This window comes from Neomonachus schauinslandi, chromosome 9, assembly GCF_002201575.2.
Source record: "Neomonachus schauinslandi chromosome 9, ASM220157v2, whole genome shotgun sequence".
NCBI classification, from domain to species: domain Eukaryota; kingdom Metazoa; phylum Chordata; class Mammalia; order Carnivora; family Phocidae; genus Neomonachus; species Neomonachus schauinslandi.
Window position 1 is genome coordinate 106230337 of NC_058411.1, and position 27856 is coordinate 106258192.

At 36.3% G+C, this 27856-nt stretch overlaps 1 protein-coding gene across 1 annotated transcript in view; it reads left to right on the forward strand.

Moving 5' to 3' along the window:
* PIAS1 (protein inhibitor of activated STAT 1) overlaps positions 1–27856 on the forward strand; it is a 117196-nt gene that overhangs the window by 55089 nt on the left and 34251 nt on the right. The window contains exons 3-6 of the mRNA XM_021693800.2: positions 22183–22267; positions 22529–22576; positions 26669–26759; positions 27414–27548. Of these exons, the coding sequence (XP_021549475.1) occupies positions 22183–22267; positions 22529–22576; positions 26669–26759; positions 27414–27548 (359 nt within the window). The remainder of the gene's footprint in view (positions 1–22182; positions 22268–22528; positions 22577–26668; positions 26760–27413; positions 27549–27856) is intronic.

Consider the following 27856-nt stretch of genomic DNA (forward strand, 5'->3'; position numbering starts at 1 on the left):
CATTTGGTGTTTATTCTGCCATCTTTGTTTCTTTTTGTCGTTTATTTTTCTTTCCTGACCTCTGTGAGATGAATTATGCTTTCTTCGTTTCCCTTTCATTTTCTAGTGGTTTGGGAATTCTCCCTTTTGTTTGTTTTATAAGTTACTGTTTGAAATTTACCTAACACCAAATAAATACCAAAATACCAAAATTTAAACCTAAATCTTCTTACTCACATCAATAAAATTTCAATGTAATCAGTGTGTCTTGTTTCTCTTTCCCCCTTCATTAATTTGTTCATTGGTTTTTTAGAAATGTGTTAATAGATTATTCCTCAAATTTTCTATTAACAATTAAAGCTTACATTAGGAGTCATTGACAGAAGAAGCATTTTCCCTCATTGCATAGGAGTCAAAATCTTAATAGACTGAATAATTATGGTTATGAAAGAATTGCTGTCCAGTGGAGAAATGTACATTCATCTTTAGTGCTTTACTTCAGATTATTTTGAGAGGACTCTAGTCTATAGAATCCAAAGCTAAAAAGTAGTCATTCAACTCAAGGTAGGTGGGGAGGGGATAAGAAAGTCTGATGGATACATTGAAAATTGAGTTAAAGTTCAACCAGTAGAGTGGAGCTGGAGCTCTAACAATATTTAACATGTCAAATTGTAATTGTATCCATCTAGCAGATTAGGAAATTCAGATTTTCAAATTAACTCAGGATGTGGATTGTTAACTCCCTATTTAGTATAAATAATACATTATTGTTTAACAGATAGCCTTGATAGTATTACATTTTTATTTAAAGTTGAAGTTTCTCTAGAATTCATCCCATGGTTATTTTTAGATAAAGTAAATCAGGCCCTATGTATTTATGGTCTGTGTATTTGTGTGTAATTTGCTTATGTTTGTGTAGATCATGGAGTACTTTTGAAGTCAATTTTAAGACAAGTTTATATTTATGTATGTGGTGGTTTTTTCATATTAATTCTCACCTTCCCACTGTAAGATCTAGATTTGCTAAATCAGAAGAATATTTGGAGAAGAATGATACTGTATTTGGTGTGACTAGAATAAAAACACTGGAGCTTTTACTACGTCATGAACAGTCTCTGTTAGCCTAAGTCTGCAGCTTCCTTTTCCCTTTCTTTCCAATCTAGCATGTCACCTCTAGTTTTACCCCTGTTGTGCTTTTAACTTAACCTCTGAAATGTGTTTTAACTTTATATAAAATGAAATTACAGTTTTTAATGATAGTGGTTTGTTATAGCTCATTGCCTTACATAGATGAACTTTTCTATATAAACTTAGAGGATAGACACTAATTTTTTTTTATTCCTAAGAAATCACCTCACATAAATAAACATTTTACTATTTTGAAAAAGTGGTAATTACCTGTCTAATTCAGTTCTTCAACTTAGGGTCATTGCAAAGTGTAGTTTTGCTGTATGGCAAACTACAGTTTAGATACTGATTCAATTAAAGGTGATAATTTCCTTTCCCAGTTGATTTTCTGTACCCTAGTTTCTGAATACATGCATCTGCAAAAATGACTATGTGTGTATAAGAGAGTGCATTCCTTTGCACCTAGAGTTGGAGAAAGGACGAGAAAGAAACGAGAATATACCTATTAGAGATACTGAACTGCTGGTACTTCCATTCCTTCCCTATCAAAGCTAAAAGTGATGGTTAAGTATCTGTCTTTGTGCCCCTGAGGAAAGTAACCTTTGCTTCTAGACCTTCTAGATTATCTGAGTGGGAGAGGGTTCATGGTATAGGAAGGAGCAAGAAGAAAATACTCTCTTACCTGTCACAAAACTGGCTCAGGCCAGATTTCAGTGGCAAGTTGTCTTTGGCATCTCCCTATTTGTTTTTTCATGCTTCTCCCACCTTCTTAGGCGCCTGGTGTCTCTAGCTCCTCACTGTGGCACTTTTCCGCAGGCCTGCAGATATACCTCTTATTAAACCCCACAGAACTCCTCTATTTTCCTTCTCATATTATCTGTAAAATGAAAGAAAGCAATCTGATTTATATAAAGTGAGTTGGTTGTAAAAGTCAGTATATTAGCCTGACTGCTGAGAATTCCTGAAATTTTCCATCAGTCGCAATAGTGTGCCATATCTAAATACTGTAAGTTTTCCTCCAGTATTGGGTCACATTGCTGTTATCTTTACTTGAACACAGATGAGGTTGGCTTATGTTTAGGGGGACGTTGTATGAAAAATCGTTACTGGATCTTTAAAAGACTAGCATAACATGGTGAGATACTCTCCTTGGGATGGTACAGAGACACACTGACTGAGATAACCACACTTTTCTTCTAACTTGGGAACTGTGGGCCAACAGAATGTCTGGCATTATTTATAATTATTTGGCACCATAGGGGGAAGATGCTTTTGAGAATGAGCGAAATCTAAGAAATCTACATTTGCTTGAGCATTCTTCTGGGTGTCAGCTCCATTAAAGTAATCTTGTTATTCATATTTCTATTTCATATTCATATTCATATGTGAACCTGTAGGCTCCCCACTTTAGGGGTGGGAGTCCAGGACAGTAGTAGCTACTTGTATATGTTTGCTTGTTTGTAACTTAGGTGTTTGTCAGAGATTTCCCATTAACTTACAGTATTTTTCTTCTAATCACTCTTCATAGCAGGTATCCTTAGGTTTGGGCTCACTTGCCACCACCTTCATCTCATGAGTCCTCTTAATCCTTATCAGAAGGAAATTCATTTCTTCCTAAGGGAAAGTAAACATCATAGTTTGTAAGATTGAGTTCTTTTATGCAGTATATTTTAGGGGTGCAAATCAGTATTTACCCAAATGCCTAGAATTTCTACTTTGTCTTTTGTAACTATAAAATTAGTTACAGGCAAATGTAATTAAATACCTAATGTTTACACTAGATAATTATAGTCTTTGGAGCCTTTTCTGGGTTTATGAATTTAGGCTCTTTTTCAAATTTTAATATTTTATTCTTTAAGAAAGAAGGGATAGTGTAGAATGGATTTGAAAATGGCTATTAAACCATATCTAAATGCAGTTATACAGTTAATAGTAATATATGATGAAAGATAAAGTGGCCAACATTTATAAACAAGAAAAAGTTGACAGGAAATACTTAATGCTTATACTTAGCCAGAGAAAATACGCATTTAAGGAAAACACTTCAGGGCGCCTGGGTGGCTCAGTTGGTTTGCGCGTCTGCCTTCGGCTCAGGTCATGATCTCAGGGTCCTGGGGTTGAGCCCCGCATCGGGCTCCCTGCTCAGCGGGAAGCCTGCTTCTCCCTCTCCCACTCCCCCTGTTTGTGTTCCCTCTCTCGCTGTGTCTCTCTCTGTCAAATAAATAAATAAAATCTTTAAAAAAAAAATAATAATTTCCCTTTCTAGTCTAGAGTTATAGTGTAGCCAGAAACTTCTAGGTAGGTCTTACACAAGCACTCATGTACAAGAAAACTACTAGAAAGTCAACAGTGAGGAACTGTTAGAACTAATTAAGAGTTCAGCATGAGAGCTAGTTAATAGTTAAGGTGGGAAAAAAAAATCAGTATTCTTTTTACTGCAAATGATAGAAAATCCACCCCAAACTGGCATTAACATAAAAGCTAATCCTTTAGTTCATATAACCAAAGAATAAGGGGCTTGATGCTGGGCTCAGTGAACACCAAGATCCTTTTTTTGACATTCTGCTTCCCCTGCCAGCTTCCACCCCATCGCTTTGCTCCTCATTATGGCAAAATTCCATGGGCAAGTCTTCCGTAGTATGTCTCCAGTTCCTCACCTTCCATTCACCTGTAAGTCCATTCCAGTCAGCCTTTTGCTACAGTCACGCACTGAAACCTCCCTTGTCAAGAAGATATGTGATGGAAGCCCATGGTCCCTTCTCTAAAACCCTGCTTACTTTATCTGTTAGCAGCATTTGACATAGGTTCTGCTGCTTGCAGCACTTTGCCACTTGGTTTCCAGGATACTACCCTCTCTTCTTGATTTTCCTTTCATCTCACCGGTCATTTCTTCTTATACCTCTTTGCTTGTTCCTCTCTTTCTCCCAGATTCTTTTCTGCCTACATTTCTTTGGTGATTTAATCTAGTCTCAAGCCTTTAAATAGTCATTACACATCAATGACCCTAAATTTATATCTTTAGCCAAGACCTGTTTCATGAGACCATAACCGCCTATAGAAAATCACCATTTGGATGTCTGTCTCAAACTTCGTATGTCCAGAAGTGAATTTTTGTTCTCTTTTGTCCCAAACAGAATCTTCATCCTTCTAGTTGCTCAGACTGAAATCATTAGAGTCATCCTGGATTTTTCTCTTTTATTATGTCCCAGTCTAATTAGTTGGGAAGTTCTGCTGGGTCTACCTTTAAAATATATCCAGAATTTTACCATTTCTCATTACCTTCGCTGCTACTGCCCTAAACTGAGCCATCATCGTCTCTCACCTGGATCTCCCTACTTCTACCATTGCCCCCTTTACAATATCCTCAACTTAGAAGCCAGAGTCATACTTTTAAATGTGAACTAATCATGTTACTTCTCTGTTTAAAACTCTGTGGCCTCCCATGGGACTCAGTAAAATCCCAAATCCTTATGATCTAGCCTTCTCTTTGTTACCTAATATCATCATCTGTTAGTATTCTCTTTGTTAACTGGACTCTAACTACACTGGCTTTCTTGCTGTTGCTCAGATACATGGTATGCTCTTGTCTTAGAGCCTTGGTATGGGTATTTTCTTTTTTTTCTTTTTTTTTTTTTAAGATTTTATTTATTTGAGAGAGAGAGACAGAGAGAGGATGAGTGGAGAGAAGGGGAGAGGGAGAGGGAGAAGCAGACTCCCCACTGAGCCAGGAGCCTGATGCGGGACTCGATCCCAGGACCCTGAGATCATGACCTGAGCCGAAGGCAGATGCTTAACCGACTGAGCCACCCAGGTGCCGCGGTATGGGTATTTTCTTTACCTGCAATACTGTTCCCACAGATACTCACATGGCTATCTCCTTCACCTTCCTCAAATCAAAGTATTACTATTTTTAATGAGACTTACCTAGACTCCCTATTTAAAATTGCACCTCATTCCTTCCAATCCCCATTACCCTGCCTTATTTCCATAATGTTTCTCACCTTCTAATATACTTTTATTTCATATTATTTATCTTTCTTTGCCCATTAGAAATGAGGAGTCTCATACTTTACCCACTGAGCCAGCTGGGCACTCTCTTTGCCCATCAGAATGTAAGTGCGATAAGGGTAGAAGTCTCTTGTTCATTGATTATTTCAGGCACCCTAGAATAGTATCTTAAAACATACTAGGTGCTCAATAAGTATTTGTTGAATGAATGTGTAACAGTCAGGTTCATGTTCTCCATTTCATGGCTTTACTTCCTTGATGTTGGTCCCATTTTTTTAGGCACTTATGTAGTTCCCAGTAGTTCCTTTCAGATTCCCATCTACCTGAAAAGAGGAAAAGTCTTTGTCTCAGCATTTCCAGGGGAAGTCCTGAGGTTCATTATGATTGAATTATTTTAAATGTCACGTCCAGCCCTTGATCAACCAATCCTGGCAGGGGAATGTAACGTACTTTTTGACCTAGACTTTGGTTATATGCTCCATTCTGAGACTGGAAGTAAAGCCACAAACAAAAATGTCTATTGGGGGAATAGAAGGTGCCCCTGAATAAGTATACAAGAAATGTCTATTAGCTTATATACCACAGTTATGCAAAATGTGATCCTTGGATACTGGTTCCATGGGATGTCAGTAGGTGTTCTTTGGCCATGTCCCATTAAGTTTGGAAACTTAAATTTAAGTAATTTTGTTACTGTGGAATTTCTCAGGGCTTTAAATATGATCATGTGCTCTGTGAATCTCTAAGTGGAAGATGTTTTATGCAACAGCTTCCCAAAATTCTTTGAATGTGGAATCCTTTCCCTTTATAGGGCATCTTTCCCTTTTCAGAACCCTTTTAGAACATCTCAAAGTGTATTCTTATGGGCCACACTATGAGAAATATTGATATGCTTACTAAGAACTGGTTATAAAATTGAAGGAAAAGCTCATGGAACAATAAAAAAAAAATACAAAAGAATACTCCTCAAATGTACAGGACTTACTTGAAGAAAAAAAAGTTTATAGACCCTTAAAGATCTTAATATATAGAAAGACAGTCCTTTGAAAGATGTCTATTCTTAGTAATTTCGTATAGATGTCATTAAAAATCCAACTTAATAGGGAGGTGAAAGGAAGAGGAAGAGAGCTTTATCAGATGATTCTAAAATTCCTTTGTGTTATAGGCTTTTTTGATTTCAAGGAAGGGTAATAATACCTCATGTTACCTAAGAAAAGTTTAATGTAAGGATATATAGGAATTAAAACCGGAATCAGAAAGTTATGATCATGTACTTTCTCTGTCTGGTTACATGCCTTCTTTCCCTCTATGGCACCTCTGTATCTCTCTAAGCATCTGTTTTGTTTTCCTCTGGCTACAAAGAGCTCTCAGAGACCCTGCATGTTCCACCCTCCAAATGCTGGAAGAAGCTACTTTGAATTGATTTTAGTTAATATGTTGATAATGGATGGATTCCTTCAAGCCCAGTCATTTTGTGAGTTGCCCAGAAGTCAGTGCGTAGTCCACCCCTAGAAAAATTATGCTCCCTGGTCCTATGAATGTTCAGTGCAGAAAACAGCCTAGAGCTGCTTTCCTGGTGGGATATGTGAGCTGGGAAGATTCAGTTAGAAGGGAAAGTTGGATGTGGTGTAGGTACCATGACTAAAATGTCCAGTATAATTGAGAAAGAAAAATAAGAATAGAGGATTTCTGACAAAGGGCTATACACCATACCACATATAGAATATACAGTCTTTATATGTGGCAAAGGCACAGTAGTTGAAACTGTGAAGCTGGTGCCTGAATAAGCAGTTAATGTAGTAGGAATACAATTTAAAAATAACATGAAAGTGAAATTTCAAATTAGTAGCATGAATTAGATACTAAATTGTTCAGGAGTTCCTAATTAACCATTAAAAAGTAAGATTCCTACCTTGCAACTTACCAGAATAATGTCAAAATGGCTTAAAGATTTAAATGCTTAGAGATGAGGGGTGCCTGGGTGGCTCAGTCGTTAAGCGTCTGCCTTCGGCTCAGGTCATGATCCCAGGGTCCTGGGATCGAGCCCCGCATCGGACTCCCTGTTCAGCGGGAAGCCTGTTTCTCCCTCTCCCGCTACCCCTGCTTGTGTTCCCTCTCTCGCCGTGTCTCTGTCAAATAAATAAAATCTTTAAATAAATAAATGCTTGGAGATGAAACTAAAACAATGTCAGAGGGAAATATAGGTTGCATTTAAATGAATGCATAAAGTACATAAATAATACTTAAATAATATTGGGGTAAAGAAAGAATTTTCCTAATGGAAGAAAACATGATTTCATGGTGCAGACTCAAAAAAACCAAAAACCAAACCAAAACAAAAAACCCCAAAACTTTATTACATTAAATGGCACAATAAGTAAACCAAGGGAAACTGTTTACAATATCTGACCATATTACATATCTTTATATGTGAAAGGGTGTTGAAAATCATGTGTGTGGATGTCCTACTCAGCCATCAGACAGTGTTACCCTAGTCCATACTTTCCCACTCTGCTAAATGACCATTTCATACTTATTCATTCACAAACAACTATTCTTCTACTCTCTTTGCTGATACATTTCCTTTTTATTTCTCCTTCACTGAGAAGATGGGACCAACCAGAAGTTAACTTTTATAAGTTCCCACCATCGTAAGTACCTTATACCCACCTACCTGCATCTCTGCCCATATCTACGTTGTTTTTTTTTCTGGGACCCTGGATGAAGTCTCTGGGCCCAGTCCAGTCCTTAACACTTTGTGCATCATCAACTTTTTGCCTCTTTACTAGATCATTCCCATTAATATACAACTTTAGGCTAACTTTCCCTCTTAAACTACTTTTCTCCTAATTTCCTTCCAGCTATACCCCCGTTTTCTTTTCCTTCATCACAGAATTCCTTGCCAGGGGTGTCTCAGTTTACGGTCTCCTATTTCTTTTCTCCTTTTCTTTCGTGAACTGTTTCCAAGTAGGTTTGCACCTACCCCATGCTAAAGAAACTGCTCTTATCTAGGTCATCAGTGACTGTAATGTCACTAAAAGCACTGGTCATTTCTCAGTTTTGACGCATCAAGAGAGAAAATGAAAAGATGACTAACACAGCAGAGTAGTGTGATTCACAATGCAAAGAAAGCCAGTAAGGGTATGAAAAAATAGTCAACTTAGAGAGTAGCCAAAGAAAGGCAAATTTAAGACAATAAGATGTTTTTAACCTACTGCCCAGTGTTGCAAAGGAAATCTAGAACTCTCATATATCACTTCACTTATGCAAGTGAACATTTCTGGAAGCAGTTTGGCACCTGTACAAAAGCTTTAAGAATACGTCTATCTTTTGACCCTCCCATTCCTTTTTAAAAAAAATTTTTATTATTTTAATTTTCTTGTTAACATATAATGTATTATTTGTTTCAGGGGTACAGGTCTGTGATTCATCAGTCTTACACAATTCACAGCACTCACCATAGCACATACCCTCCCCAATGTCCATCCCTCCCAACCCCCCTCCACTCCAGCAACCCTCAGTTTGTTTCCTGAGATTAAGAGTCTCTTATGGTTTGTCTCCCTTCTTGGTTTCGTCCTGTTTCATTTTTCCCTCCCTTCCCCTGTGATCATCTGTCTTGTTTCTCAAATTCATCATATCAGTGAGGTCATATGATAGTTGTCTTTCTCTGATTGACATATTTCACTTAGCATAATACCCTCTAGTTCCATCCACGTCACTGCAAATGGCAAGATTTCCCTTTTTTGTTGGCTGCATAATATTCCATTATACATATATACCACATCTTCTTTATCCATTCATCTGTTGATGGACATCTTGGCTCTTTCCATAGTTTGGCTATTGTGGACATTCCTGCTATAAACATTGGGGTGCACGTACCCCTTCGGATCACTGCATTTATATCTTTGCAACCCATTCCTTTTCTAAGAGGATGTCCTAAGGAAATAAAGATCATATAGATACACACATGCACAAACGCATCCAAGAGAGAAGAAAGGCATTGATTGTGGAAGGAAAAAATTAAAAATGATATAAATGTCCAGCAATAAGATTAGTTATATTATGGCACATCTCTATAATAGAATACCACGTAGCCACTTAAAATGATGACAAAGATATGTTTATTGACATGGAAAGATTTTGTTACACATTTTGAAGTGAAAAGTGTATTATTTATTGCAGTTTCTGTGGGAAACTGCTATCTTACACTCATGGGTATATGTATGTGCGTACGTGTATATATATATGGGAAAATGCCTGGAAGAGTATATACGACAGTTTTTTAGCTGCTATCATGAACTAGTAGACTTTTAGATTTTTTTCCTTAACTTGGAATGGTTGTATTACTAATAAAAAAAAAAAAAGAAGGAAATGAGAAAAGAAATTGCAAAAGTAAGAGAGAACACTAACTTCATAATTATAGTCTGTTTCCTTTTTCTGTTTTCACATTTAAACATTGATCATCAGACTTGGTTCATAGGTGGCTGGCTTGATTTGACCCAGTCCCGTTTCTTAACCCACTGGACTTAAAATAGCCTCATGGCCTGTCCGCCATGAGAGAATAGATGGGCCAGATAAAATATTTACCATACTTTTAGCTTTAAAGTTGCCCAGGAGTCTATAGGCTCATTTGATTAAGTCTATCAGGAAACCAGCTACTAACTCAGTAAACTATCAAAAAATAATAGAAAGACAAAATAAATAGGAGTTAAACTCCAGAGGAAAAAAATCATGAAACGCACAGGCAAGCATACTGAAAATGAGTTTATTAGGAACTTGCAGTTAGGGTATGATAAAATGAAATCAAAGGGTTTTATGGAGCTGAAGTCTAATAGTATTATTGCATGTTACAATTGTTTCCTGTTTCTTAGTATTGGTAATTTTTGTTCTGTGTGAGTTGAAAAATTCATGTGTAACTTTTGTTGTGCTACAAAGAACTTTAGCCAGATTTTATTGTGAAGTATTTGCCATCATGAAAATTCTTAAAATCTAGCAGTAGAACCTCACAGCTCTATATTTAATGTGTGTGTGATATTACATTGGTTTTTGTACAAGATATGTAAAACAAAAAAATTATTGTAAGAGCAATACATAATGCAATCTGAAGAATTTTTAAAAATAAAGTTACAAAAAAACTGCTGCCTCTTTTGTTCTTTCAATAGTGCATACACACACATAATTTTGCTTATGCTGTACATTTCAAGTTTCTGTCTCGCCTTTTTTTCTTAATATTTTATGATTGTGTTGTCATTTCATTAAATATTGTTTACTTAAAGAGACCTCCCATTTTAAAGATAAAGTAGTTCATCAAAGTACTCTTAGGCTTTTGATGATTCGGTGTATATGCCTTTATTGGAGGAAATAAATTTTCTGCAACCTTCTGTCTTAATAGTAGTTAGCAGCTCAATGGCTGAAAATATATCATTCCAACTCTGTTTTCAAAAATTACATAGTTGTCCAGGTTTTTTGTTTGTTTGAAAAAACTAGAGATCTCATTAAGGATTTTAAGGCTGACATTTGTAGATAGGTACTTTAGTTTCACTTTCCCCAAGACAGCAAGAAATATTCTATAACAGAAAGATGACTATTTTTAGCTTTTCTTTCTGCTGGTGAGGTGGAATAGTGAATATTTTTAGAGCAGTTGAAAGTACAGCCACTTAGATTAGCTCAGTGTTTGTATCATCAGAATCTCAATAACCTTGTTTATTTTATGTATCTAGGTTTTACCTTCCAGTGTTTTGAGTTTATGTAAATTGCAGCGTGATTCCTCTTTCTCTCTTTAGTTCATCTCTCTGTGGAACAATATATAAAAAAAGATGAAAATTTAAAACCTTAACTTTCTCTCTGCACATTTTGTGTATTTTGAATTATAAATTTATCCTGGTTATTGTGGGCATTACTTTTCTTACAGATGAAATGTTAGTAATTATAACTTAGGGAAGGTTGTTGAAAATCTCTTACGAGTACAGTAAGCCCTTAATATTTATAAGAGATATTCCCCCATAACCTTTGTAAATATCCTTAATTATGAACACCACTAGAAAATTTCATCTTTTCTCTAAATTGGACCATAAAGTAAGTGAAAATCTGAGTGACTTCTGTTTTACCTTCAGTGACTACAAGTGTACAGCAATTCAGGTCACATTGACAGGCTGATGTACTACCTGAAAGACATAATCCTTCATCCCCCAAACAGCCAGCAGTCGAACTCTGGTCTTAGCAAAATTTTAGAAGTTTCAAATTACTATACATTCTAGAACTTTGGAGACCTTCAGGATTGGTTCCAGTGATTCAAAAGAGTATAGTAATTAATGCAAAACCCTGAGACATTAATATAATTTCCTGTTGCAGATACGAAAACAATTGAACATCTCATATTTAAATGTTACAATCCATAACTTAAACCATTCACACCTGAACCCATTGCACTCTGGTTTTTGCTCTTCCCATTCCACTGAAACACATCCAGCGGAGATCACCTATTACTTGCTGGTTGTTAAATCTAGTTCTCAACTCTCGTCTTACCTGACCTCTGAACATTTAACACTGTCCACATTTGCTGTGAAATTCTCTTCCCTTCGTATCAAGGACACCCATTTCCCCCTGCTTTTCTTTTGAATTTCTGGCTATTTCTTTCCTTTTTTAAAAAGATTTTATTTATGTATTTGAGAGAAAGAGAGTAAGTGTGAGAGAGAGAGAGAGCACAAGCTAGGGGGGAGAGGCAGAGGGAGAAGCAGACTCCCTGCTGAGCAGGGAGCCCAATGCGGGGCTCCATCCCAGGACCCTGGGATCATGACCTGAGCTGAAGGTAGATGCTTAACCAACTGAGCCATCCAGGCGCCCCTGGCTATTTCTTCCTTGATTTGAGCCTTTAATGTTGGTAGTTCCTCAGGTTTTTTTGTTCATCCCTCTCCTTCTCTGCCTCCCCCGCCCTTTTGCTTTAGTCACTATTTTTTAAAAACAGCTTTATTGAAATATCCTTGGCATATCATAAGCTGCACATATTTAAAATGTACAGTTTAATACATTTTTCCTGTGAATTCATCATCATTATAAAAATAATGAACATATCCATCACTCCCCAAAGTTTCCTCATCCCATTAGTAATCCTTCCCTGCTACGCCTTCTATTCTCACCCAGCCCCTAGATTGGATGTGTTTTCTGTCACATTATGAATGTTACATCTAGATTAATTTGCATTTCCTAAAATTTTTTTTAATGGAATCATGGGTTATATACTTAGGAGGAGGTGTCGATCTTCTTTTACTCAGGATTATAACTAAGACTTATCCGTGTTGTTGTGTGTATCATTAGTTTATTCCATTTTATTGCTGGGCAGTATTTGATTATATACATGTAACACTGGTCATTCACCTGTTAATAGACATTGGGTTGTTTCCAGTTTTGGATTGTTGAAAACAAACCTGCTATGAAAATTGAGAGCCAGGCGCCTGGGTGGCTCAGATGGTTAAGCGTCTGCCTTCGGCTCAGGTCATGATCCCAGGGTCCTGGGATCGAGTCCCACATCGGGCTCCCGGCTCAGCGGGGAGCCTGCTTCTCCCTCTGACCCTCTCCCCTCTCATGCTGTTTCTCTCTCGCCCGCTCTCTAAAAAATAAATAAAATCTTAAAAAAAAAGAAAAATTGAGACCCAAACCTTTGTGTCGTTATATGCTTATATTTTTCTTGGGTAAATTGCTAAGGAATGGAATAAATGGGTCATATGACAGATGTAGGTTTAACTTTTTAAGTAGTTGCCAAGCTATTTTTGAAAGTGTTTCCACCAGCAGTGAATGAGCTTCCCAGTTGTTCTCCATCTTTGTCAACACTTGGTTGTGTCATTTTTAAAATTTAGACATTCTACTGGGTGCATATCTCATTGTAGTTTTAATTTGCATTTCCCATGTAAAGATATTGAGCATCTTTTCATGTGCCTATTGGCCTTTTGTATGTATTCTTTAGAAACATCTATTCACATTCTTTGCCCATTTTAAAAATTGGGTTGTTTCTGTTGTTGAGTTGTAGGAATGAATTCTTCATATATTCTAGATATTAAACTCGTATCAGGTATATGATTGCTAATATTTTCTCCCATTCTGTGTGTTGTCTTTTCACTCTTTTTATGTCTTTTGATGTACATTTTTAATTTTAATGGAGTCCAATTTATTTATTTATTTTTTTGCCTGTACTTTTAAACATCCTATTTAAAGAAACCACTGCAAAATCCAAGGTCATGAAGATTGTTTCCTTCTAAAAATTTTTACTTTTTAGCTCTTAAATTTAGTCTTTGATCCATTTTGAGTTAATTTTTGTGTATGATGTAAGGTAGGGGTCTAACATCATTGCCTGTGGATAACCAGTTTTCCTACCATTTGTTAAAGAGACTCTTCTTTTCCCATTTAATATTCTTAGCATACTTGTCGAAAATCAGTTGACCATAGATGTGAGGGTGTGTGTCTGGGCTCTCAGTTGTATTCAATTACTCTGTCTATCCTTGCAAATTTTTGTGGAGAACTGATTGTTTTGAGTACCTTAATTTGCTAACTCTGGAAATCAGATTCTCCCTCTTCAGTGATTGCTTTTGTTACTTGTTGAGGGGTGCAGCTGTCTGTTTTGTATAGTGACTTTTCTACACTATTTCTGCAAAGTCTATATTCCTTGTTGTGTATGGTTTGTGAATTGTTTGTTTCATTGTGTCTTCAATCAGCCTATGATCTGACAGAGTTTTCTCCAGATGTCTGGATCTAAAAAAACCAAAGTTTGTACATCTCTTTAAATCTTCTAGTAGATGCTGACAGGGAAGCTGCTGAAATTAGAGCAGTTCTTTTTTTTTTTAAAGATTTTATTTATTTGACAGAGAAAGACACAGCGAGAGAGGGAACACAAATGGGGAGTGGGAGAGGGAGAAGCAGACTCCCTGCCGAGCAGGGAGCCCAATGAGGGACTCGATCCAGGGACTCCAGGATCATGACCTGAGCCGAAGGCAGTTGCTTAACCAACTGAGCCACCCAGGCGCCCGCTAGAGCAGTTCTTGAAACAAAGGGAAACCTCTGCTGTGGTCCGTTAGGGAACTACCAGACCATACAAAACGTATAACCCCAAATTTTTGGAGGACTAGGTTCTTACTGTCCATATTACCCCATCAGCCTCTCCAGGAACTCAGGCCATGGTCCCCACGGCCACAGTGGGGCTCAGAAATGGTGGGGGTAGTTGCTGGATTACTCATATAACTTTTTAAACAAATTTTAGCAGTCTTGTCTATCAGACAAATCCCTTGGTTACTGTTAAGTGTCTGATCAGGTTTCAGAGTTCTGAAATCATTGATTCTGATAGACTTTTCCCCAGCTCAGTGGTTGTTTTAGAGGAGGGACTAACCCCGGGAGCTTCCTCTGTGATGTTACTTATGACCTGTTTTGAATTAATGTTTGCATATGGTGTACTGTATGATTTGAAGCTCCTATTTTTCCTTCTGCATACATGGGCGTCCAGTTGTTCCAGCATCATTCATTGAAAAGACTATTCATTTTCAACTAAATTGCCTTTGTACCTTTGTCAGAAATTAGTTGTTCATATATATGTGGGTATATTTTGAGACTCTGTTCTGCTCCATAGATTATACTGTCTTGACACCAACATCACACTGTCTTAATTACTACACTTTTATAATGTCTTAAAATCAACTAGTGTTAGCCCTTCAGTTTTGTCTTCTTTTTTGAAATGGTTTGGTTCTTCTAGGTCCTTTGCATTTCCAAGTGAGTTTTAGAAGCACCTTGTCAATTACTATCCCCCCTCCTCAAAACACCTAGCTAAGATTTTAATCGGATTACATTGAATCTACTGATCAGTTTGGAAACAACTGATACCTTCTGATCCATGAACACTGTATATCTCTTCATTTATTTGAGTTCTTAATTTCTCTGAGCAGTGTTTGGCATTTTTAAATGTCTTGTACCCCCTGTAATATTCATCCCTAAGTATTTCATTCTGAGGGGATGCTATTGTAAATATGTTTTTAAAATGCCAATTTCTTTTTAAAGATTTTATTTATTTATTTATTTATTTGACAGAGAGAGAGAGAGAGACAGCGAGAGAGGGAACACAAGCAGGGGAGTAGGAGAGGGAGAAGCAGGCTTCCTGTGGAGCAGGGAGCCCGATGCGGGGCTCGATCCCAGGACCCTGGGATCATGACCTGAGCTGAAGGCAGACGCTTAATGACTGAGCCACCCAGGCGCCCCTAAAATGCCAATTTCTAATTGTTTGCTCCTAGTATATAGAATACACCAGATTTTTGCGTATCATCATAACCCACTGAATTCACTTATTCTAAGAGCTTTTTGGAGATTCTGTCAGATTTTCTACGTAAGTCATCATATTGTCTGTGATGGACAGTTTCACTTATTTTCCAGTCTTGATGTTTTTCTTTTTCTTGCCTTGTTGCCTGGGCAAGAATGTCTAGTACATTGTTGAATAGAAATGATAAGAGTGGTTATCATTACCTTGTTTCTGGTTTTTTAGGAATAGTATTTGGTCTTTCACTTTTAAGTATAATGTTGGCTATAAGTTTCTTATAAGAATTTTTTATTGGGTTGAGAAAGTTCATATCTATGCCTGGTTTGCCAAGAGTTTGTTTTTTAATCCAGAATGGATGTTGAATTTTTGTCAAATGCATTTTCTACATCTATTAAAATGACAGTATGGCATTTCTTTTTTAGTTAATCTGGTGACTTGAATGTTGGTTGTTGGTTCCTACATTCCTGGGAGGAAATCTTACTTGGTTATAATGTACTATCCTTTTTAATACATAGTTAGATTTGATTTGCCAAAGTTATGCTAAGAATGTTTGTGTTTATGCTTATATGAGGTAATGGTTGATAATTTTCTTATAATATCTTTGTCTTGTTTTGGTACTGGAGTAATACTGACCTTATAGAATGAGTTAAGGTATATTCCCTCCTTTTTAATTTTTTTGGGGGAGAGTTTGTTTAGAACTTGTAAATGTTTGATAGAATTATTCAGTTTTTTGAAGCAATTTATGTAGAACTGCTATTTTTTTTTCTTCAATATTTGGTAGTTATCTCTGAGAAAGACATCTGGGCCTAGAGTTTTCTTTGAGGAAAGATATTTAACTACAAATTCAATTTCTTTACTAGTTACAGGGCTATTCATGTTACCTGTTTCTTCTTGAGTGCACTTTGGTTGTTTCTGTTTTTCAAGAAATTTGGTTTTTTGAGTTGTCAGAATTTTTGGTCTAAAGGTGTTTGTACCTCTTACACTGTTGGTGGGAATGCAAGTTGGTACAGCCACTTTGGAAAACAGTGTGGAGGTTCCTCAAAAATTTAAAAATAGAGCTACCCTATGACCCAGCAATTGCACTACTGGGTATTTACCCCAAAGACACAGATGTAGTGAAAAGAAGGGCCACATGCACCCCAATGTTCATAGCAGCAATGTCCGCAATAGCCAAACTGTGGAAAGAGCCGAGATGCCCTTCAACAGATGAATGGATAAAGAAGATGTGGTCCATATATACAATGGAATATTACTCAGCCATCAGAAAAGATGAATAGCCAACTTTTACATCAACATGGATGGGACTGGAGGAGATTATGCTAAGTGAAATAAGTCAAGCAGAGAAAGTCAATTATCATATGGTTTCACTTATTTGTGGAACATAAGGAATAATATGGAGGACATTAGGAGAAGGAAGGGAAAAATGGGGGGGGGGAATTGGAGGGAGAGATGAACCATGAGAGACTATGGACCTAAAAAACAAACAGGGTTTTAGAGGGGAGGGGGGAGGGGGGATTGGTTAGCCCGGTGATGGGTATTAAGGAGGGCACGTACTGCATGGAGCACTGGGTGTTATACGAAAACAATGGATCGTGGATCACTACATCAAAAACTAATGATGTATTGTATGGTGACTAACATAACATAATAAAATTAAAAAAAAAGGTGTTTATAATAGTTCATTATATGTTTTTAATATATGGAGGATCAGTAGTGATGTCACCTCTTACTCCTGATATTGGTCATTTGTGTCCTCTCTTCTTTTTCTTATTAGTTGGGCTAGAGGCATATCACTTTTACTGATCTTCAGAAAGAAACCACCTTTGGTGTTACTGATTTCTCTCTCTCTCTTTTTTTTTTTTGGTTGCAGAGTGTTTTATTATATGAGTATTTATTCATTCATTCTCCTATTGATTGATATTTGGCATAAGAATAATCTTAATGGGAACTGTGTAACTATGTGATGAAAATGACAAAACCTTCAGGATATGAATAAATGGACACAGGTACAATACTCCAGGATGGCAAGGTTAAAGATGTAAAGATATAAAGATGCCAGCTGTCAAAATAATTTGTAGGTTTATTGCAGTTCTACTCAAAATACCATTAGGTTTTAAAAATCATAGCAAAACTATTCAGGAGTTCATATAGGTGAATAAATATTAAAGTTGTTGTTAAAGTTCTGAAAAAAGAATGGGTGGAGAGAAACCTAACTATAAGATATTAAAACATAATGAATCTATAACAATTAAGAACTAGAGTGCCAGCACCAGGATAAAAAGGACCAATGGGATGATAGCCCAGAAATGAAACATGTTGGATATAAGGATTTAATATATGAGAAAGGAAACACACATCCATAGGGAAGGGAAGGATTATTTAACATATGGTGTTAGTATAACAGTGAGCAATTTGGAATAACAGAAATTTAGATTTTTAAAAATATCACATACTAAAATAAGTTCCAGATGGACTAATAATTACATAGAAACAATAAGCCAAAAACTTCAATTATATATTGATTGAACCCAAGAAGGGGAACAGTTAGAATTTGCAAAGGACACGGTTGACAGATTAGATTACATGAAAGTTTAACTTGTATATCATCCAAAAATGTAGCCAAATGAAAAAAATATAGCAGACTGGGGGAAAAATTTACAGCAAATTTCCGTGGGTTAATGTTCTTATATATGAAATCCCTATGCAAATATAAAACTGGGTGCAGGACAAGATTGGACAATTAACTAAACCAAACAAAATAAAATAAAAATAAAATAAAAATTTTGTTTGGAAACCAAACAAAAATAAACAGGGAAAAACTCTTTAATGCAAATTAATCTACTGAGGACTTACCATGATCCATCCATTAAATTAGCACAACTCCCATGCAGGCCAGAGTAGGGTGCAATTAGTAGATGCATAAATTGCTGGTGGTCTTATATATAATGTTACAACCATTTGAAAATCACTTCTGCAATGTGTGAAGATTCATAAAAATCTCCATACTTTTTGATCCAGAAATGCTACATCTGGGACTTGATCCAAAGAAAGTAATAACTACCCCTCCTTTCAAAAAACAAACATGAGCCCAAAGATGTTCACAGAATTGTTTCCAATAATGAAAAATTAGAAACAACCTAAATAGCTAATCAAGGGAGTAATTAAAATTTTCATTATATCCCATAGATAGAGTACAATGCAATAATTAAAATATGGTAATAGAGATTATAATTGAAAAATGTCATAAGGGTGATTTTTTTGAAGTGAACGTTCAAATTGTCCATACAATTTGATATAAAAGTGACTGAAAGGAAATATGTAAAAATGATAAGCAGTTATTATGAAGGGATAGTGGGTCATTCTTTTCCTGTTTTCTATGATCCAATATAATGCTAAGCTGCATGTAGAGAAGTATACCATCCAGATCAGGGGAGCTAATGGACCTGTATTATGAGAAGAACATGGGCTTTGGAGATGTTTAGATCTGAGTTCCAGTTCTGCTTCCACTTAACCTAGTATGAGGCCTTGACAGTTACATAACAACTTTGAACATCAATTTCTAAATCTGAAAAAGGAGCAGATACATTTTCTTCATTGGCGTATAGATTAACAGTAGATGGTAGTTGTTGATAAAAATACTCTTTTAGTCACATTACATTTGGACTAATACATCAGTTTATAAGCAACCATAAATCTCAGTGGCAAACAAGTAAGGTTTATGTCTGGCTTATGTTACTTACTAGCTGCAGATTGGCTGTGGCTGTGTTTTATGTTCTTTTCACTCTAGAATCAAGGGTGGACTGGAACGAAAGATGGTGAAACCAAAGGAGAACTCATAAAGGTCTGCCTAGAAGTGGTATACTTCCACACACATTTCACTGGCCAAGGCTAATGTCAGTGGCACTGGAATAATCTTATTTAGAATAAATATATATATTGTGACAGAGTGTGTACAGTTCTTGCTGTTGCTTTAAGGGTGTGACAACCTGAAGTATGTCCAGAGGATCAGGATGGTGAGTAATTCTGCAGTCTCCCCTGAAATACAGTGAGAAGAGTTGAAAAAGAGGGGCTTGTTAATGCTGTCTAAAATACTTGAAGAATGGCTGTCACTGGATATGGAGTATGACACTGGTGGGTAGAAATTGCAGCATTATGTATTTTGACTCAGTATAAGGGAGCAAGGAGGAAAGTGGATAGAAAAGGAAATTGTTGGTTGTTTTTAATATCTTACTTCATTTATATTCTTCAAAATAACCCTATGAAGTTGTAGGTATGTGTGTGTGTTTATGTTTAAATATTGGAGGAGGAAACAGTCACAGAGTGGATAAGTACCTATGGTCATATGGCAAGTAAGTGGCAAAACCATTTTGGAATCTAGGTCTATGTGACCTCATCTCTTTCCACTAAATTTTGCTACTCTCTGTAGGGCTGCATGCTTTCTTATAATTAAACTGTTAATATCAGCCATCTTCTGCCTGACAAAGTCATGGCCACTCTTCTCTCACCTCTAAATGGATTCAAAAAAAGTGTGAGGAAAAGTTGAAAGGAAGGTTGAACTCTAAATTGGTGGTCTGCAAACTTATGTGTTAATATGCCCCTCTCAGTAAAATAATTTAGCATATATGTGTGTGTGTGTATATATGTCATATCTATTAAGCTATTATACTAATATTCTCTATGTTATAAAGCAAAAAATAGAAGTTACAAAAGTTAAGATTTTACATACAATTTTAGATATTTTTATAAATTAGATTAGAGATTTCATGTAAAATCTCAACTTTTTAAAACTTACATTTATAGTAGGTAGGTACTTTTTCTTGTATCCCTGTGGATTGTCTTGTGTACCTTCTGAGATGCATACCCCCAACATTGGAAGTCATTGTTTTGGATACGTTGGACTCCTTTTTCAGTATGAGGATTCTGTGATTCTGTTTGGCCTGAGTTTTCCTGAAAGGGATAATAATAGCTTAATTGCCTTTCAGAAAAGTTTTTAAGATAGTCTGTTACCTAAGACAAAACTCTGAAGTTCTTCACTGGCATTCATTGTGGAAATTAAGCCTGAAAACCACATAGATGAAAGGTGCTTTTCCAGATCAACTGTAATAACTTCATGAGCAGTACAATCTAAAAAGAGTTTGTAAATAGGGGTTATTACGAAGTAATAAGCCTCATTTCTGTGTGTGGCACAAGCAACTGTCTATTTTGGTCATGTCTTCTTTATCTAAATCTGCATGTATGTGTCCAAAACTTACTGTACTCATATATTCTAAAATGAATCTGAAATTTGCCTAAAGAGAAATATGAATATTTGTACTTGGGAAATTATTTTAGCACTGTTTTAGAATGGAGCCAGAAATCTAAATTAGGCTAAGCCTACTGGATTAAAATCTTCATAGAGAGATATCCTTTAAGAAGCAAAGGAGTTATTTATTTGCATTGTTTGAGGGAGGAAGTGATCTTTTCTGCATTCTAGTCCTTGGTTATCAGTCATTTGCCGGGTTGGTACCTCACAATTAAGATAACTTTCTGGTTAGTAACTCTTTCTTGGGGATAGATTTTTTAAGTAAAAGCTTTCCCAGTTCACAGAAAGCAGAAATGCAAATCTGGCCTTTAAAAGATGCTTCTATATTGAGATGAAACTGTAGATCAGCAGTGATCTTTTCCATTTTTTTTCTCATCGTAATACATTTGTACAGATTTTTCGGCATGACATACTGCAGCTTGGTGGTAATTGTAGAGGAAGTGTTGCTTACAAGTCAGATCAAACCCTATTTAAACAAAGAGATGGCCAAATTCAGCTACTTTTTCTGCATGGGTTTAAGTGGCCCACAGGCCAGGATTTCCTTGATAGTAACTTTTAGTGATCCTTTTTTCTAGAAAATTACCCTTGAAAGGTATAGTTTAAATAGTTTGGTATTTTTAAGTTGTCATATTCTTTTATTCGTTCAGCAATCATTCATTGCTTCTTGTGCCAAGCACTGAGGAAACATTAGGGCTGATTTTTAAAATATGCATGTAACTGGTATAAGCCAATAGAATTACTGTTGCCCACAGCAGCATACTGTAGGAATCCCTGCTCTTACACAGACCTGTCCGTGCTTGCCTGCTCTCTTTGTTTGTTTCGTTCTCCCTACGTCCCTTCTCCTCCCTCCCTTCCTCTCTTCATTCCCTTCCTTCCCCTCTTTTTGTAGCTCTTTCCTTCTTTGAGATAGTGACCACAGGCAGATTATGAAGTCAGATCATCTAAGTTTAGGAGAAACTATTTATGGTATTTAGTGTGTAACACTTGCATGGTATAGTTAGGCAGGAGATGATAAAATTCGTATTTTGCCTTCAAGACCAAATGTCACCTCACCTTTGCAGATCTCCAGATGTGTATGTTTGTTACTTAGCTCAGAAACCATGTGTCTTTAAATGGGTTTATATTTTTCTACTTTAAATAAAATTAATATAAGCATGTTTTTATACAAGTGTGCTTTTTTAGATGCACACATTTGTATGATTAGTTAATTTTCAGTTAGTGTTTCTTTCATTATGTATTTTCTGAATTTGAATCCTGATATGGCTTTTGAAATTAGCCATTTTGGTGTCTATTTCTGTTACATTACAACTGGCACATTTCTTACTTTTCAGTGCTTTAATTGCCTTGTTATCTAAACTCTAGAATATATTCCAGTTAATTAAAGTCATGTGAATAATTGGGCTTTTTTTTTTTTCTGGCTGTTATGTTCTCTATTGATGAATTTGAAGGTAATTAAAAGTATAATTCTTTTCTTCTTTAGCATCAGACAACAGCCAGCGCTTTCGAGAAACCTGTTTTGCATTTGCATTGACACCACAGCAAGTGCAGCAGATCAGTAGTTCCATGTAAGTTCTCTTCAAGTGTAACTTGCAGTTTGGCCTTTGAAACCAGTAATGTCTATAATAAGTGATTTTTAAAAGCAGTGTTTTGGGTGAGTATTAGTGTCATGCGAATATTAGTATTGAAAATGCTATTATAGTGTTAGTTACCTGAAGAACAGTTATATCTCTGATAATTAGAAGAACTTTAGGAGTAACAGTATCTTTGAATCAGCTTTCATGTGCATATTTTAAAAATAATTGTAGTTCCTACCCTGTATTTTCTAGGGATATTTCTGGGACCAAATGTGACTTCACAGTGCAGGTCCAGTTAAGGTACAGTATTGTCTACAGTATATATCCAATGTTTAAAAGTTAATATTCCTTAAAGAGTCTTAAAAATTATGTAATTTTCAATAAGTATATTGAAAGTACTAGGTTTAGATGTTTGGGTGAGGGAAGACCTTCTCCTGTTACGAAATATCCTAATTTTTATACAGTTTAGATTTTAATATAGCGAGTCATGTACCATATATCTAACCACCTTTCTCCGTTTTGGTTGCCTTTAGTTGGTTGAGAAGCTCCAGCTAATGATATGTTTAAATGATATGATAGTGTGAGCTCTTTAGAACTACTCTTTTGTGAATGTGCAAAGGATGACAAACTACTGTAAATACAGAACTAGTACTTAGGTTAAGTGTCTCACAGACTACCAAAAACCAAACAGTCTAATTTGCTTTGTCCTGTATTTTAAATCATTAATTTAAAAACTCTTTTCTAGATTTCATGAGACCTCTCTTGATAGTTTTGCAAAGACGAATGGAAAATTTTCTAGCATGGATTCACAGATTCCCCTTATTCAGTTTCTTTTCTTAGCTCATTTTTTCTAAGGATATCTAAGAATTCTTTTATGTTAATATGTCTCTCTGTCTTATATAAACCATCTTATGGTACTCTTTTTACTCTTTGACTATCCCTGTAGGAACCTAACTGCTCCACACTAGTCTTGTCTCAGTAGGGATAGAAGAGGGAGTATAAGACCGATGTTTTCCTCCATAAGCTGTTTTCCCTAAAGTGGGAAGGATCAGTCAAACAGATAGCCACAATCTCACTAATTGGATCCGAAGTTGATGTACAAATTATAAATACATTAGGAGGTCAGAAAAGAGAATAAAGCACCCGCTCAGTGCTTTAGGGAATGATGTGAAAAACTCTGAAATTGGCTTAAAAATGCAGTGATGAAAACAGTGAGAAAGCAGAGGAGAGGTTGAAATCTTGATTTTATTATTTTTTTTAAGTTTTATTTATTTTTAAAGATTTTATTTATTTATTTGAGAGAGAAACAGAGAAAGAAACAGAGACAGAGAGAGCATGAGCAGGGGGGGAGAGGCAGAGGGAGTGGGAGAAGCAGACTCCCTGCTGAGCGGGGAGCCTGATGCAGGGCTCCATCCCAGGACTCTGAGATCATGACCTGAGCTGAAGGCAAACTCTTTTTTTTTTTTTTTTTTAAAGATTTTATTTCTTTATTTGAGAGGGAGAGAATGAGAGAGAGCATATGAGAGGGGTTAGGGTCAGAGGGAGAAGCAGACTCTCCGCCAAGCAGGGAGCCCGATGCGGGACTCGATCCAGGGACTCCAGGATCATGACCTGAGCCGAAGGCAGTCGCTTAACCAACTGAGCCACCCAGGCGCCCTGAAGGCAAACTCTTAACCAGCTGAGCTGGTTAACCACCCAGCACCCCTGAAGTCTTGATTTCAGAGTGCACTGACAAAGATGTTCCTATGTAAAAGGTACTTTATCCTCTGTCGGGGCAGAACATGATAATGACTGAATAAATTAAAGGACTAAAGTATGATGCCTTTGTAATTATATAGTGCTGTAATTTTGCTTACTTCTGCATCAGCAGTTTTCTTTTGTTCATACTGATATGTGACATTATTGTTTGAAACTGTTTTTTAAACTGTTGCCTGGAGCCACCCATAGGGGTCTGTGCTAGGTCCCTCCCACCCCCCAACACACACTCTGAACCAAAGTAGTACTGCTTTGATCTATTTTGCATGTTTGACTTCTGGGTTAGTTTTCATTTGAAGAAAGAGTCCCAAGACTAAAATAAAATTTGAAAACCATAGTTCTAGAACAAAAGATCTAGTTCCTGTCTTCAGTATTTTATATTAATATACATGCATTCTATAACACAGCAACAGGTATGGTTCACCTTCCAAAGGAATGTTTTCTGTTTAAGATAGATCAGCCCTCTATTTCAGTGGTTTCAAGGGAATCTTGGTGGTTAAAAAATGGTTGGGGCACCTGGGTGGCTCAGTCGTTCAGCGTCTGCCTTCGGCTCAGGTCATGATCCCAGGGTCCTGGGATCGAGCCCCACATCGGGCTCCCTGCCCGGCGGGAAGCCTGCTTCTCCCTCTCCCACTCCCCCTGCTTGTGTTCCCTCTCTAGCTGTCTCTCTCTCTCTGTCAAATAAATAAATAAAAAATCTTAAAAAAAAAAAATGGTTTAGCCCATAAATAAATAGATAGATAAAAATAAATAAATAAATGGTTTAGCCATTTTCAATTCAAATTTATCTCCAGAACTTGATGAAAAAAGAACCATTTTGTATTAGAGTTGGTAATTGTTAGGTGGTTCTTTGCGTTTTGATAAAATGGTTATTTTTCATCCTCATCCCCTTACCCTCGTTAACAAGGTCTACAATCCCTGTGTATTATTTAAGTTGGGAGTGTATACCTATTATCCTAATTATAAATTGTGTCTAAAGCATGAAAATAATTTGGTCAGGATTAGGGTCACTGTTTTCTCTATTAGATTCCTAGTCTGTTCTCATTTATGTACCTGTTTCCCCTCCCCACCACCACGAACTCCTTCACGGCAACTTTTTGCTATTCCTCTTTTTTCTTCTTTTCCCTTTGGTTTGTTAGGGTGCCTTAGATTTTTGCCTTTTACTTAAATGAATAGGAGTCAACTTGTCATATAAATCATTCTTTTCTGTAGCTTCAGGCAGCCAGACTCTGTGTTTTAAATTTATCACTGCACTGGAATAATTTATTAAAAACTTTGTGGCATTCTTTTACTGTTGCAGTATAAAAGATTGTCCTGTAACAGGTTTTCCTGGGGTTAGAGATGATCCTATGAGCTTTGATGTCTGTGTATTTTCATCTGTGTTGCTATGTATATTTCAAGAAAATCTTTGTAGATCAGTAATTCTTAACTCCTTTATGGGTGGGTCCCTTACCCTTTGAGAATCTGATGGAAGCTACAGATTGTTTCCCCATACAGATGAATGTATATATGTACATAGAAAATTGTCCAGCTTATGGATCCTCCCACATACAGATTCCATAGCTGGCAGGTTAAGACCCTACACCATAGATGGTGAGGGAAGATGTTTGTGTGTGATGAATATTTCACAGAATTCAGATAGGGTTCTTTTTAACATATAACTTTTTAACATATAACTCAAAGATGCTGTGAATGTTCTATAAAGGTGGGATGAGCTGGGATGCCTGGGTGGCTCAGGTCGTTTAAGCATCTACCTTTGTTCATGATCCCAGGGTCCTGGGAACAGGTCCCGCATTGGGCTCCTTGCTCAGCGAGGAGCCTGCTTCTCCCTCTGCTTGGCGCTCCCCTTGCTTTTTCTTCTCTCTCATAAATAAATAAAATCTTAAAAAAAAAAAAAAAGGTGGGGTGAGCCTCAGCTGTATATTGGGAATAAGGAAGTTACTAAGATGTCTTAAATAGCAAATTAATGATTTGTTTCTTTATGTAAGCATGAACAGAGTGAGAATTTACAAATTATGTAGCTGTCCATAGTTTTCTTAAACAATTATGAGTTTCTAAAATAGTGTTTTAAATGTATGTAGATATAGTACAAATAATATTATTTTTCAACACCTTCACTTCTCAGGGAATAATGGAGTACCTTGGCTTAGTGGGTAGAATTGGTCTTAGGGATGGACTTACAGCATTTTCAGTATATTCTGCTAAGAACCAAGAAATGACTATTTTATAAGCAGATAAGTTTGAGAGATACTGTGTATTATATCTCCCTCTTAGAAAGTTACAGTGCATGTTACCCTAGCTCTGAGACGTTCTATATTAAGATAATTTAATTTTTTGATTCAGAATGTCTTTAATTTATTCCACTACAGAGCCTTTTTTTCCTTCCTAGAACATGCTTAAGCAAATGATCGGCAATATTATGAAGACAATTGTAGGTTGATAGTTGTGATCATTGAAACTTTACATTGACAGAATTATTTATTTTCAGTTTGTGTAATGTGCTTATTCATCATGTGAAATGTCTAGCTCTAGTAGTTTTTGTTGTTAAGTTTAGCAACCTTTTAGATTAGCTATTGAACAAAAATATTGAGGTCATCCTTTAATAAAGGAAGTTAAACTTGTCCTTTATTGTTTTAGGTTTTGTTTATCAGAAACCAGTTGTCCACAAGAAGATCACTTCCCACCCAATCTTTGTGTGAAAGTGAATACAAAACCTTGCAGCCTTCCGGTAAGTCCTAAAAACTATTTTTTAAATGCATTGGCAACATAGCTATCAAATAAGTCATGACAGCTGTTGTTAATCATAGTTTTTCATTAAGAAAACATCTTTATTTTGGATGTATATTCACGTGACTGTGTAAAGCACTTGTACCAACTATGTGTAATTAACAGCTGTGACATTAGCTGTGGAGACAAAGTTTAGGCCTTGGAGTTGGGTGTGGCAGTTTTATTGTTATACTGGATTTTGAGAGACAAGAAATTGTTTCAACAAAACCTCAGCAGTACTCTTGTGAGTCTGGAAGCCTGCGGTAGAATAGGGGAAGAATGCTGTGTCTTAAACAGAGAATGAGAGTGCAGGCTATTATTGGTCACCTTTAAAATGATCCTTATATACTTATCCAAGCTCTTTATGAATTCATCCTGATTCCTAAGTTTTAGAGATTTGTAACTTCTATCGCCAGTATTATTCTCAGGCTTACTATAATGAGACTGTAGGGTTGTTTAGAGAAATAATCTTGTAAATGTTTGCTTCTCTAATTTTTAATGAAAATATTTATATTTTCTGGTATGTAGTTTGTGGGGGCTTTTTGTTTGTTTTAGGAATGGAAGTTGAAGTGATTGTGGAAATAGTAAGTGGAAATAAATGATATTTCATCCTTAGGGTTATCTTCCACCTACAAAAAATGGTGTGGAACCAAAGCGACCCAGCCGACCAATCAATATCACCTCACTTGTCCGATTGTCCACAACAGTACCAAACACCATTGTTGTTTCTTGGACTGCAGAAATTGGAAGAGTAAGTAAATTTTTATTTCTACTAGATTTTAGTATTATAAGGAAGGGATGATCTCCATGGCTACCTGAGCTTATATGTAAATGATAATGTAAAATGAGTTGCAAAAGGATTTATTTTTGTCTCACAATGAATTTTCAGCATGTTCCCATTTAAAAAATGGGATCATGCAGTATTCATTGTTTTATAACCTGATCCTTTCACTCAGCCATTTATCATGAACGTCTTTTTATGTTATTACGTGTTCATCTGCATGATTTCTAATGGCTAGGTCATATTCCAGTATGAATATGCCATAATTTAGTCTATCC